Raw genomic sequence first — 14723 nt, 5'->3', positions numbered from 1 at the left:
GTGATACCTAAATTTCAAAGAGGCAGCCTTGCAAAGATCTGAGAGAAAAGCAAAGGGAAGAGCTAATGCCAGAATGTCATATTTTATAAAAATTTCTTTTTAGATTTTCTTGAAATTATTATATAATTTTTCTCCTTTAATGTGATCAACTACAAATAAATATGACCAGCTACATTAAGGACTTTCTAATGTTAAACTATCTTTGTTAAACTATCCTTGCACTCTGGGGGAGAACAATACTTGAGTATGGTGAATTTTTCTTTAATATATTGGTGGGCTGAGTTTGATCATGTTTGATTTAGAATTTCTCATTTAAGCTTATAAATGAAATTAATATCCATGGTTATACTATCTATATTAAATAAACTAGGAATAGTTTAAATAGTTGGGAACCATCTGCTCCTTAGAGAGTTGAAAGAAACTGCCTGTAAAATTATTTTGACTTTTAAAAAGGAGCAGTTTTGTTGTTTATGTATGGGACTCCCCCCATCCTTTTTTTTTTTTTTTTTTTTTAAGACAGAGTCTTGCTCTATCGCCCAGGCTAGAGTGCAGTGGTGTGATCTCAGCTCACTGCAACTTCCACCTGCTGGGTTCAAGCTATTCTTGTGCTTCAGCCTCCTGAGTAGCTGGGACTACAGGCACGCTCAGTTAATTTTTGTATTGTTAGTAGAGATGGGGTTTCGCCATGTTGGTCAGACTGGTCGCGAACTCCTGACCTCAAGTGATCTGCCTGCCTCAGCTTCCCAAAGTGCTGGGATTACAAGTGTGAGCCACTGCACACAGCCTGTTTATGTATTTAATCACTATTTCATTTCAGCCATGAGTACTGGTCTAGTCAGGCACTTCTTTCTAAGTCAGTTGATCACACTTATTGCATATAATGGTTTACATTTTTCTTCCCTATATATGTGATTATATTCCTTTCTCATTTCTAATGTGGTATTTTTTGGTTCTCTCCACCTTTTTTATTAGACTTGCCAGAGATTTATATATTTCTCTGGTCTTTTCACAAAATATATTTTTGGGTTTAATCATTCTACCTGTGTTAAATTTGTTAATTTATGCTTTTGTCTTTATTAATTTTTCTCTGTAACTAATTTAAACAATTTTTCAGATATTTACATTTATTTTTATTTGGTTTTAAGATAAAAAGCTTTTCAGATTCTTAGTTTATATGTTTACATTCCATACATTTTTCTTTACAGCGTTCTCACAGACATTACTTTATCTCAATTACTTGAGATTTGTTATCTCAATATTTCATTTTTATTTTCTCTTTGATCTAAGAGTTATTTGGATCAAAAATGACATTCTTTTTTACTTTCTGTCCGTGACTAGTAATTTTTAATTTTATTGCATTATGATCAGAAAACATGCCTGAAAACATTTCACTAAAGTTTTCTCTGTCGATCAGTATATAGGTGATTGTACCAGTCCCTGCTGGAATCCTTATACATCTGAAAATGACTTTTGTTGTTCTTTACCTGGTGTTACATTTTTGTATCATAATGTATTCTTCTCAAAAAGATAAAGCTACTTCACCTTCTTCTGGTATTTATTGTACTTGGTAATTTCAATGTCAACCTGATTTTTTCCTTTCATAACATTTTTAAAATGGAAAATTTACCAGGACATTTTTAGGTATAGATCTCTATTACTAATCTTGTCTTGTTTTCAGGAGGCTTTTGAATCTGAATCCTCTAGTCTTTTCCCTTTGTGGTGGCAAACACTTCCACTAGTATTTCTTATGATTGTGCCTCCTCCTTTTATAACTTCTAAAATTATTACAGTGTGTATATTTTTCATCTTCAAATGCTCTCCTCCGTTTTATGGGAGATTTCTCTTTTTTTTTTGAGACGGGAGTCTCCCTCTGTTGCCCAGGCTGGAGTGCAGTGGCGCGATCTCGGCTCACTGCAAGCTCCGCCTCCCGGGTTCACGCCATTCTCTTGCCTCAGCCTCCTGAGCAGCCAGGACTACAGGGCCCCGCCGCCACGCCCGGCTTTTTTTTTTTTTTTTGTATTTTTAGTAGAGATGGGGCTTCACCGTGTTAGCCAGGGTGGTCTTGATCTCCTCACCGCATGATCTGCCTGCCTTGGCCTCCCAAAGTGCTGGGATTACAGGCATGAGCCACCGCGCCCAGCTAATGGGAGCTTTCTTTAGATCACCTTCATCATTGATTCAGTTCTCTGCAGGATCTAACCTTCAGGTCTTTGCTTTAGTTCGATTTTTTCAATTTGATAATCACCTTATCATGTATCTGAAGGACTGATCTCAAGGGAAAGACAGGCAATAATCTTTATTCTCTCCTTTGAGAGTCACTTATTCTCAGGGGCTCATTTGCTTTGATTCCTTTGACTGCCTTCTTCTGAACTACTGAATCATTTCAAAGAACAGATAGCATTTCTGCTTCTTTTTTTTTTTTTTTTTCCCCACTGGGAGAAGTGGGAGGAGGTGATAATGTTTGAACAGCTGGCTGGAGATTGTTTGAATCTCTGTTGGAATTCATTGGGAGGTTATTTCTTCATCCAGGATGATTTCTTCCTCAAATCTGCTTCCATCCTGCTCTGCCTTACAGAAATTCTTCCGGTTTTCATGAATGTGGATGGCATCTTCCCTGATTTCCAGCACAGACCCATATTCTCTCCTATTTTAACAATTTTTTTTTCCTCTGGTGGCTTCAATTGGTATGTGCAATGTGAGCAGGAAGGCAGAGTTAGAACCTTTAGATGCAGAGAGAGGCTCAGATTACTATATTGAACCACGAATCCACTAAACAGATACCAAAGAAAGCTCTGGTGGTGAACTGAAATATTTCATGAACCCTAGTTTACAAAGAGTAACAGAAACTTCTGTTCTCATTCCTTCCCTTAGGCATGTTTGTGCACAAAGAGTATTGTGCACATGGAAGTCTTCTGTTTTACTCATTCCGTCTTCATCTCATTTTGTTTTGATTTACAGAAAGATGTAGACAAGGAGTTCTACTTGTTTCCTACAGTATTTGATGAGAATGAGAGTTTACTCCTGGAAGATAATATTAGAATGTTTACAACTGCACCTGATCAGGTGGATAAGGAAGATGAAGACTTTCAGGAATCTAATAAAATGCACTGTAAGTACTGCATCATCCACCAATCTACCAAGTTATTTTAGTACTGCATATGTAATGCTTTTAACTAAACCAAAATGTGAAGAGCTTTGCTCATTGATTATTTTTCAATAAATGATTACAATAGTGTCCTGAAGGTAATATTATTGGTTATTTGATGTGTCAGTCAATTAGTCATTATTTCACTTAATTCAAGATAAGTCAATTACATGAATGATCCTTAAAGTGTGGTCCCTATATCAGCAGCCTCAGCATCACTGAGGGACTTATTAGAAATGCAAATTCTTGGACCCCTACCCTGAACTACAAAGTCCGAAACTTTGGAGATGGATCCCGGCAATCTATTTTCAACAAACTCTGCAGGTGATTCTGATGAACGCTACAGTTTGAAAACTACTGGAGCAGATGCTTTTCTCATGTGTGGCTCAATAATGACAGGCTCATTTGATTATTCAATATGCAGAAAGAGATGATCTCAGCCCTCAATGATTCTAACCCTTGACTGCACATTAGAATCACCTGGGAGCTTTCAAAAAATGACCAGTGCCCTGGAATACCCCCAGAGATTTTTATTTAAGTCTAATATTAAATTTTTTTAATACCTAGTGTAATTCTAAAAAGTGGTTAGAGCTCAGAGACAGTGAGTTCATTATTCAAAAGGCCCACACCATTAATGGACATCAGTAAAAATTATTGTAGCTAGTAGAAGAAAAACATGTAAAGTTGTGTTACAAACTGGTATTTTCAAGCTAGGTACTAGTCACGCTACCCACAACCTTTAAAATACTCCTTTTGATTCTGCATTTTTGTATATTTGGAAGCACTGAGAATATTATTCATCAAAAATAATTAAATATGCAAGATAAAGATAAAAACCTCCTACATATGACCTTCCCTGTTATTCAAGATGAATTAGACTTTTTCACCTAGAAGAGCAACACACTCCCAGTATATGGTGCACAGAAAAAGCTGTTATAATTCGCAGATTTGGGTGCTCACAAATATAATCACTTAAAGAACTGGAAATGACAGAATCATTGCTTTAGCCAGGAAGAGCAGTGGGATTCTCAGGTTGCTAGGGACACTAGCATAGAACTTCAAGAACTATGCATTCAGCTCTGGTCCTTTCAGCCAGCGTCTGCTCTGGAAGTGCCAGGAACGGCAAGGAGTTGCAAGGACACTCCTGACACATAAAGCGTGGGCAGGCCTGAATAGGCCTTTTAAAAATTAAAAATTAAAAATCAAAGTTGGTCCTAGAAAGTCTGTGAGGTTGTCATGTAGTAGAATCTAAACCACTTCCAAAATGTTACTTCCCAACTTTCACAGCCATGAATGGATTCATGTATGGGAATCAGCCTGGTCTCAATATGTGCAAAGGAGATTCGGTCGTGTGGTACTTATTCAGCGTTGGAAATGAGGCCGATGTACATGGAATATACTTTTCAGGAAACACGTATCTGTGGAGAGGAGAACGGAGAGACACAGTAAACCTCTTCCCTCAAACAAGTCTTACACTCCTCATGTGGCCTGACACGGAAGGTATATTTATTTAAAGCCAAGTCTCCAGTAGATGAATTTGTGTAGCTTTGGTTTAAAATTCTGTAGCAGAATGTGTTGGGTGATAAACGTATTCCTTCCCCAAGCCTTCCAAGTGCCCTTCCTATCTCTGAAAGAGCAAGTCCAGGCTACTAACAGCTGAAGTATGTACCAGATGGGTCTGTTTCGTAGTTACTGAGGAGAATGCGGAGTAAGAAAAGAACAGGGTGTGGTTTTCTCCATTTCCATAGGCTCCTCAAGATGATCCCTTTTTAGATTATGGTCCTTTTAAAGACAGCTGGAAAATCAGACTAGAAGGGGAATGACTCCCATAAATATTCTGCACCTAAACTTTTCATGTCTCTGTAGCCTAGATGTAGGCTATAAGTAGAGGCTTGTTGGTTGCAAGTGAATATTCTATTCTAGCATTGTAGCCATGCAGATTCAGAGACATCTATAGACCTGGCTCTGAATGAGTAAAACAAACTAAAACAGAAGAGAAAGAATTTTAATCAAAATGTGGAAAATATGCTAGCTTGTTTCAGGCTTTATTTGGTTTACGATATGCCACTGAAACTTCAGACCAATCCAGTGTCACCCTTTCCTTCCTTCAACAAATGTAAATACAACAATGAACAAAAGAGATAAGATGTCTTAAGCTGCTGCAATTCTAATGCAGGGAGACAGACAAGCCAGTATATTAATACATGTATGTCAAGTCATTATAAGTACATAAAGAAAAATAAGGCAGGGGAAGGGGGTGGTGACTGAGAGGGGAAAGGGTCAAGATTCTCTCAGGAGGTGCTACTTAAGGAGAGACCAGAATAAAATGAGGACATGAACCATGAGGATATTTTGGGGAGACAGCACAGGAAACAGCAAGTGCAAAAGTCCCAAGGCAGGCACACACTTGACCTGTTCTAAGAACAGCAAAAGGCCTTGGTGCATGGAGCAGGGTGAGCAGGAGGGGATGTAATCAGAGGTGTGGAAAGCTAGATCACCTAACTGAGGCCACAATAAGGACTTCAGCATTAATTCTGAGGAAGGTGGAGAGCCCCAGAGGGCACTAGCAAAGAAGTGACATGTTTTCTTATTTACCACTCCAGGGACTTTTAATGTTGAATGCCTTACAACTGATCATTACACAGGCGGCATGAAGCAAAAATATACTGTGAACCAATGCAGGCGGCAGTCTGAGGATTCCACCTTCTACCTGGGAGAGAGGACATACTATATTGCAGCAGTGGAGGTGGAATGGGATTACTCCCCACAGAGGCAGTGGGAGAAGGAGCTGCATCATTTACAAGAGCGGAAGTAATTCTCCAGACTCTGATTCCCAATTTCAGCTGTAATTTTAGGTTTCCTTTTCAGAGAAGTAAGAATTACACCAAATTTTAGAGAAAAAAAAGTTGCATTAAACAATAACAACAAAAACAACAACAAAACACTTCCTAGGAACTTGTCCTCATTCATTTCTGCTTCTCTCAATTTCCTCAAGGGAAAATTTCCATTTACCTCCTTTGATCCTTTGGAGTCTTGCTTTCTTTTCTGCTGCAGTGTCTTCTCACATTCATGTGCCCTCATGTGTCATTTGTTTTCAAACTTAACAAAAGTTAATTTCCAAATTCAGAGCAGAAATACTATTCCCCTTAGCAACAGTTTGTTGCTTATTTTTCCTTCAGAGTTTTCATTGTTAGTCTAACAGTTAGTCATTTCACATTCTTAAAACTGTTATGTATGGAATATTTTAAATGCTTGAAGGTGATATAGCAGATACAGTCTCTACCCTCCAAGAACTTATACAGGAAAATATGACACAAAATTACCAGTAACATGTGCATTATGGAAAAGTACAAAATAAATTCTGTATGAATAGATGTAAGTAGAGGAGGATTAATAGAGCTTCAGAAACATTCATTTAGAGCAGCATCACTCATCACTTCTAGTTAGCCCTTTCTTCATACTTTTCCAAGCACCTTCCTCTCCATCATTCCACTTACATCATGCACTGACCGCACGGCGATGATCTGAGGGATTGGGGTGGGCAAGTGTTCGGATCCAGGGTGCATAGCACAACTGGTGACCTGTGGCTACCAGTGGTTACCTGGTTAGCTGCACAGCAGTAGTGAGTATGGTTTGCAGTGTAAAGGAGTAAACATTTATTTTGTAATTGGGTAAAATGGTTAAAAGGCTACAGGTGCCATTAGAAGTGAAAACTTCAGGAAAAGGGAATGCCTGGGAAAATATGTCCATTTCAGTTCCTATAAATCAGAAATACTGGACTCATAAAATTTTAGAGTTATAAAGTAATCTTAGAGATGATCTGTTCAAATATCTCATTTTAGAGATGAAAAAACTGAGGTTCCAATAGGCAGTGACTAGCTGGAGGAAATTTTCACTAGTGGTAGGGTAGAGGCCAGGACTCAGATGACTACACTCAAATGGCTAGGTGTGCCTTCTACCACACATACTTTTAAAGTCTTATTATTCTTTCTTACTTGGATAGAAGAGTGATGATTAAAAACTACTATAATTACTCTCATAAAAACTATATTTTTATTCAAAATTTAAAGTTTAAAACTTAAGTTACATTTTCATTAAGACAAATACTAACCTTAGTTTTGTTTTGTTTTTTAAAGTGTTTCAAATGCATTTTTAGATAAGGGAGAGTTTTACATAGGCTCGAAGTACAAGAAAGTTGTGTATCGGCAATATACTGATAGCACATTCCGTGTTCCAGTGGAGAGAAAAGCTGAAGAAGAACATCTGGGAATTCTAGGTATGTTAATAGCTCCAGTTTATTAGGTGTGGGTTAATGATGTGATGCTACCTGCAGTAACAGTCAATTCATATCTATGGGTTTCATTTTCTTGGTTCATATATCAAAGTTGTTCAAATAAAAATTTAAAACTTAGTTATCTACTAAAATAAGACCTAAGTTTATTAAATAACATGGCATACTAAAGTATTGCTTATTTCTCTTAGAAACAATGTATTATCCCATATACTGATAAAATTATATATATTTTGTTTTTATCGAATTGATGCCTGTAGTTTTAGTGAAGTTCCCAGAAACTATTTTCTAATGAAATTCTGTATTTTGACAGAGTCTCGCTCTGTCGCCCAAGACGGAGTGCAGTGGTGTGATCTCAGCTCACTGCAACCTGCCGCTCCTGGGTTCAAGTGAGTCTCCCACCTCAGCCTCCCAAGTAGCTGGGACTACAGGGATGAGTCAGCACGTCTGGCTAATTTTTTTATTTTTAGTCGAAATGAGGTTTCGCCATGTTGGCCACGCTGGTCTCGAACTCCTGGCCTCAAGTGATCCACCCACCTCAGCCTCCCAAAGTGCTGGGATTACAGGCATGAGGCACTACACCTGGCCCTAATGAAATTCTTAACCAAATTCTCCCCATCATCCTACTCATTTCTCACAAATTATAGCTATTTACTTTTAAAATTAAAATATAAATGATTAATTACAAGAAGAAATATATAAAAGGAAATTAATTACAACAGGAAATAAAGAAAAGAAAAAATGGTACCACACACTGCACAAAGCAGAGCAAAAGCTTCCTTCAATTTTTTAGGATTCACTTTAAGACAGAATGTCTAGAACTCGAGCAACACTGGTCTTGAGACATTTCTATAAAACTATCAATTGCAGGGATCCCCACTTCTATCCCCACCCCACTGTGTTCCCATATGGTCAGCATTCCCCTGAGGCTTGGTTATCCTCAACCCCTACACTAAGACACCAAGGCAAAATGGCATTGTTCCTGGAGCACAAAAATCCTACCAGATAAGAGACAAGCTAAGATTTGATAAAGGGTAGAAATGGGAGGGGTATCCCCACACCAAGGGCTGCAAAATGACTCCTGGCCAGATATCCAACCCACCATGATTAGACCAGTACTCTGCAAAGGACTTTCAGGCCAAACCTCCCTAGAACTCTTAAGAGATAAACAAATGGTCTCCATCTTTATTTCCAGTGTGTTGATTCCAAATTCCCTGGGATGCAGTATAAATCCCAGAGTATTATAGCATAAACCCATGGGGAGAGAAACAAGTTATCTTTGCTGATCTTTGCTTTTATTACTAAGTTAGACCTTCTGCTTGGACAGATATACAAGCCACTTTTCCTTTTCACTTTTGCCAGGTCCACAACTTCATGCAGATGTTGGAGACAAAGTCAAAATTATCTTTAAAAACATGGCCACAAGGCCCTACTCAATACATGCCCATGGGGTACAAACAGAGAGTTCTACAGTTATTCCAACATTACCAGGTACTCATGGTGCAGAGTTGGGGGGGGGGCATTTTAACAGGGGTATACAGCCTTTCCACAAATGACTTTCATCATAGAGAGTCTGGACCAAGAAAGTGAAAAGGGAGGTAGTTGTGAAGAGGGGATGCAAGGAGGTATCTGTGTGTATGCAAGTACATGCACATGTTCATACTAAAAAAAAAAGTCCACAGGAGAGCTTAAGAGAAAAACCCGAATGTAGTGGACATCTATGAATCCTCAAGGGTGAATCAGAGATGCTGTCTCCTCGCTCAGCTAGAACACAGCTCAAAGGACATCTACCACACCGCATGTGGCTGGATGTTCCCACGCCTGCCTCCAGCACATGTGGTTCTAAGGGCCAGAGGCTGCCACTTGGAATTCTAAATTCCCCCTATCTAGTCCAGTATCTGGCATGTATTAGGGGATCATCAAATGTTTCTTTAATAAACACAGAGTAAAATCTTAAACAGATTATATACATAGGTGAGCATTTTCTTTAACAAGAACCATATTTTTCTTCTATTAGTTATAAAGTTGGCTTCCAGGAAAAGACTATTTCTCAATAACTTACCAGGGAGTAGCAAGGGTGCTCTTTTAGGTAGGGTGGTCAGGAGGGCTTCCTTGAGGAGGTGGCGTTGTTGAAAACACCTAAAGATTGAGAAGTAATGAAATTCAGGTAATTGTGCACAAAGAGATTCTAGGCCCTGAAGATAGGAGCATGCCTGGTGTGTCTGAGCAGCAGCAAGGCAACCAGAGGATAGAGAAGAGCACACAAGGGACAGAATGCTAGAGATGCGATCCAGGGAGAGCTGGAACCAGATGGAGTAGGGAGGACCTCAGACTCGAGATTTAAGACTGATGTTCTGATGGATACTTTTTAAGGGGCTGTTCTGGCTGATGTGTGGTTAAGTGACCATAAGGGGGCAAGGACAGAATCTGGGGTCAGTTAAGGACCATTGCAATAATCTGGGTAAAATCATCATCATCATCATCATCATCGAGATTTGGAACATGGTGGAAGCAGCTGAAGTGGTGAGATGTTATCATATTCTGGTTCTATTTTAAAGGTGGTGCTAAAAGGACCTGCTGGAAAATGGGCACTAGGGAGTGTTAGGGAAGAGAGGAGTCAAACATGATCCCAAAGTTTTGGGCATTGACCACTGGTAGAAGAACAGGTTGTAAAGGGGTGTGGAAAAGAGAAGGGAATGTTATTTTGCAGCTTATGAGAATAAGTAAAAGCAGAGATGGCAAGACAGTAATATGTGCAGGTGGTGAATCAATACTTTATATTCTAGTGAAATTTTCTGCTTAGAAAAAGGGTGAGGACGTAGGAACAGCTCAGATTGAGGCTTGAAGAAAAAGTAAGATGTCTACCATATCACTTGAGACCATCTCTGTCATCTTGCTTGATTCTCTAGTGAATGTCTGTCAGACTCTGGCAGGTTAGTGTGAGAGCATGAAGATGTAATGGCGTGGTCTAAATAAATGGGATGGAAAATGAGTGTGGCTGGGATTGGTGAGTGGGCATGGCCAAAAGCCGAGGTCTGTGAGCAGTTGCACAGGAAGCCCTGAAGTGACTGGAAACGCAGATCACACTGGAGAAAAGCCCAGAGCACATGGGAAGAGGGTAAGAGCCTTGGCAAAGTAGGAGGGTGAAGCAACTAGTCGTCTTCAAAGTGCCAAGGCCCAGGGTGTGGTTATGTCCTGTATGTGGGAGTAGTGACAAAACAGCCCATGGTGTGATCGAATTAGAGGGACCGGAGGCGAGGTAAACAAAACTGTGGCAAGTCGGTGACTCATGAGATCAAGAGGTCTAATGGCTCCTCGCCAGAAATCATAAGCTCACTAAGGATGATCATGAGAGAGGACAAGGAAAGGAAGACCATGCTGAAGCTGAGGGAATTACACAACGTAGTCCAGATACACACATGCAGAGAAGATTACGGGAAAGGTGCCAGCCACTGGGGAAAAATCACTTGGTATCTGAAGAGAAAAAAGTATGTTAGGAAAACATACTTCAAGCTAAGAAGAGATTGGTTGCAAAGTTTTTTCAAATTGTAATATTGGAAGTGCACCTCCTAGCTTTGTGGTATGGCAAGTGGGTTATAGCTAATTTATAATTAACCCAAAAAATGACAAAATGTTATCTTAGTTTGTCTTAAAACTAAATTCCTGAAAAGAATCTTGAGTACCACAATTTTTAAAAACTAATTACACTGACATTTCCAGTTCCTGGGTCCTAGTTATCCAGGCTGTGTGCGTGTGCGTGTGCGTGTGTGTAATATAAACCAAAACAACCAGATCCATTAACACTTGATGAATTTAGGTGAAACTCTCACTTATGTATGGAAAATCCCAGAAAGATCTGGAGCTGGAACAGAGGATTCTGCTTGTATTCCATGGGCTTACTATTCAACTGTGGATCAAGTTAAGGTAAAATGTAAATCATATGTTTTGTGACACTTCCCAAAATAGACACACAATTGAAGGAAGATGAGGTTAGCATTTTCCTGTGGTCCAATTATATGTTAAAATCCTAGGAAAATAAGCTGTTTTGCAATCTACTTTAGCAAATATGCTGCTACCTATGACACACAAGACAAAAATCTAACATTTCCTAATATGATACAGCTCAAAGGCCTTTCAAGATTATATTCGGGAAGTTTCGATATTGTCTTGTGGGTCACAGGTAACCACTGAAAAATTGACAAAGAATGGCAGTATATTTGCATTTCAGATCATTCATTCTGGTGGATGAAGGAAGGCTTGGAGAGGGAAGAGACGGGAGGTTGGGAGGCCGTTGTAATACATGAGGCAAATTTCAAGGACCTCTACTGTGAGGAGGGAGAAGAGAAACGGAGTGAGTTATAGATAGGTGGGTGAAGTGCCTGAGTGAGCCAGGGGGAAGTAGCTCCTTGATAATTCAGAGTTCTGGCTCAAACAAATGAGTAAATCTGGTATTTCTGGTGCTATTTATTATTATACATTTCATTCATCTCTGAATTTTTTAGAGACTGCCATAGTGCTTGGCTCATACTCAAGAGTTCATGAGTTTACAGAACAAACCAACACTGTTCATTTGGGATTCTTTTAAAATCACTGCTCATTAGCTGAGTTAATTTTTGCCTCTGCAGACATTCTGTTATGTCAGCATCACCACATGACCTACCTACTACTCACCATTGTTCCAATTTAACTACTTCAAGTAAAAAGTTACTAAATTGGCAGTACCACATTGGGCAAAGTCTACTTCAATCAGTCTCTCCAAAATTCCTGAGGCCGTGGGTGTAAAGTCTCAGTTCTCTGAAATCCTGACCTACATCACAAGGGTTACTGAAGATTTTCCTTGTTTCCAGGATCTCTACAGTGGATTAATTGGCCCCCTGATTGTCTGTCGAAGACATTACTTGAAAGTATTCAATCCCATAAAGAAACTGGAATTTGCCCTTCTATTTCTAGTTTTTGATGAGAATGAATCTTGGTACTTAGATGACAACATCAAAACATACTCTGATCACCCCGAAAAAGTAAACAAAGATGATGAGGAATTCATAGAAAGCAATAAAATGCATGGTATGTTACATTATTCTAAAAGAATTTTTCTACTTTTTTTATCATTTTCTCTTTCAAATAAAATTATTTTGGAGACTATTCATTTGTTTTGTCTTAAAATAAACCACTTCTGCCTCACTTTGTATGTGAGGTAGAATTCTGTTCAAAACAAAAAGCGGATTATGCTCAAAATCATTTGCTAATTTATTTTCCGATTCCAAAATCTCATTTCCTTTGAAATAATCCACAATTAAGATTAAGACTTTTGGTGCAAAGTGCCTAGAAAAGCAGTGTATGATATTATTCACTTTAAAGTATCGATTTCCCTCATTTGTAGTAAAATAAGTCCTATTACATCAAAAAGATTCTTTACATTAACCTAATAATCCTATTTTCTTTGAAATAGCCATTGGTTTAAAATATCCTGAAAAGTAACATAAAACCATATGCTTTCCCCAGCTATTAATGGAAGAATGTTTGGGAACCTACAAGGCCTCACAATGCACGTGGGAGATGAAGTCAACTGGTATCTGATGGGAATGGGCAATGAAATAGACTTACACACTGTACATTTTCACGGCCATAGTTTCCAGTACAAGGTAAGAGCTATCCACGGCAATTACTCTTGCTGTTTGAAAATGTTTTAATACAAGTGAAGAAAACATTTCCTCAGAGAGACTTATGAAAAATTAAAAGCTGCAAAGAGTATAGCTGGTGCTTCATATCTGTGGATTCCCCATCCAGGATTCAATCATGGATTGAAAATATTTAGGAAAAATAATTCTGCAAAGTTCCAAAAAGCAAAACGGGAATTTGCTGCACTGAGTACTATGTTGAATCCATGGAAATGAAATGATTTGTAGGCATTGTATTAGGTATTATAATAATCTAGAGATGATTTAAAGTATATGGAAGGATGTGCGTAAGTTATATGGAAAATGCCATTTGATATAAGGGATTTGAGCATCCATGGACTTTGGTAAGGGGGCATTCCTGAAACCAATCCTCCACGGATACTGAGGGATGACTATATAAGGAACAGCAATTTCAATGGACACACCAGCCTTTGTTACACCTTGAGCTCTTCCTGGGATTTGGATTTTTAACTGAATTTTCTGCTCACAGATTCCTGATTAAGGCAACTGAGTGGAATTGCTAACAAAGAGGGTAGGAATGTTCACATAATGATGGATGAGAGTAGAGACCACAAGACTTTATTATAACCCTTTCCCTGCCTGTTCTAAGTTCTGTATCTTAAATGGTTCGAGGTGAGCAAGATTAGTTAGGTGACAAGCAACTTGGTCTGTACATCTCAGTCTTACTTCTGTTCTTTCTCAGTACTGATTTCAGCAGAAGCCAGTGGCCCTCCTGGAAATGCTTTTTCCTTATGCTTTGGGCTAATTTAGAAAATGCAGAAGTTATCAAAAAGCATACTGCAGAAAGCCTGTTTTGTTATCTGCATTTTGTTTTACATAGATATATTGTATTCTTAGTGGGCTTTCAATTCTATCCTTGTAGAAATAGACTATTAGCACCCAACTATTGTTTCCAGTTGAGACTCCCTGAAGTGCCTCTGGTTTTTGTCTTTTTCATCAGCCTCCTTTTCTGCTTCCTTTATTATTTACCTTGACTTAAAGCTTCACAGACAAGCTAGGATAGATTCGGCAAAAGTGAGGCTAGGGCTGAAATGGGGCCACAGCTGAGCTCCTTTTGTGTAGCTTAAGTGCTATGACAAACAGGCAAACCAGAATCAAGGTATAGGAGGTTTGTGGGTAGTCCTGATTGATGAATTCATTATCATCACATCTTCACACCCACTTGATATGGATATCAAAGACTTAGTAGGAAGATAAAAACCACATTTTACCGTTTGTATTAAACACAGAAACGAGTTCAATTTTTTAAAAACAGATTTATCCATTTTTTCAATATCCTTGAGCTGACCATTAACAAATGACATGAGTGAACTCTCATATACAATATTATACATTATTTGTCATTTTTCTAATTAAGCACAGGGGCGTTTATAGTTCTGATGTCTTTGACATTTTCCCTGGAACATACCAAACCCTAGAAATGTTTCCAAGAGCACCTGGAATCTGGTTACTCCACTGCCATGTGACCGACCACATTCATGCTGGAATGGAAACCACTTACACAGTTCTACAAAATGAAGGTGAATATCCAGGTAGTAATTCTAGAAGCCATATATAAAAGATATAATTAAAGGAACTACTTTCCTCA

The 14723-nt window shown here is 38.7% G+C and overlaps 1 protein-coding gene across 6 annotated transcripts in view; it reads left to right on the top strand.

Moving 5' to 3' along the window:
- Positions 1 to 14723, top strand: part of CP (ceruloplasmin) — a 59275-nt gene that overhangs the window by 30453 nt on the left and 14099 nt on the right. For 3 of the 6 annotated variants that reach the window (XR_007723104.1, XM_050778207.1, XM_050778209.1), the window contains exons 10-18: positions 2959 to 3109; positions 4433 to 4645; positions 5749 to 5956; positions 7282 to 7421; positions 8799 to 8927; positions 11254 to 11360; positions 12284 to 12500; positions 12939 to 13078; positions 14493 to 14667. Coding sequence is in view for 5 of the 6 variants with exons in the window: in XM_050778207.1 (XP_050634164.1) it covers positions 2959 to 3109; positions 4433 to 4645; positions 5749 to 5956; positions 7282 to 7421; positions 8799 to 8927; positions 11254 to 11360; positions 12284 to 12500; positions 12939 to 13078; positions 14493 to 14667 (1480 nt within the window). In the remaining variant the exon portion in view is untranslated. The remainder of the gene's footprint in view (positions 1 to 2958; positions 3110 to 4432; positions 4646 to 5748; positions 5957 to 7281; positions 7422 to 8798; positions 8928 to 11253; positions 11361 to 12283; positions 12501 to 12938; positions 13079 to 14492; positions 14668 to 14723) is intronic. The other 3 variants (XM_050778208.1, XM_050778210.1, XM_050778211.1) reach the window with 1 other exon arrangement.

This window comes from Macaca thibetana, chromosome 2 (assembly GCF_024542745.1).
Source record: "Macaca thibetana thibetana isolate TM-01 chromosome 2, ASM2454274v1, whole genome shotgun sequence".
In the NCBI taxonomy this organism is placed as follows: domain Eukaryota; kingdom Metazoa; phylum Chordata; class Mammalia; order Primates; family Cercopithecidae; genus Macaca; species Macaca thibetana.
This window is presented reverse-complemented; position numbering and strand designations above follow the sequence as displayed.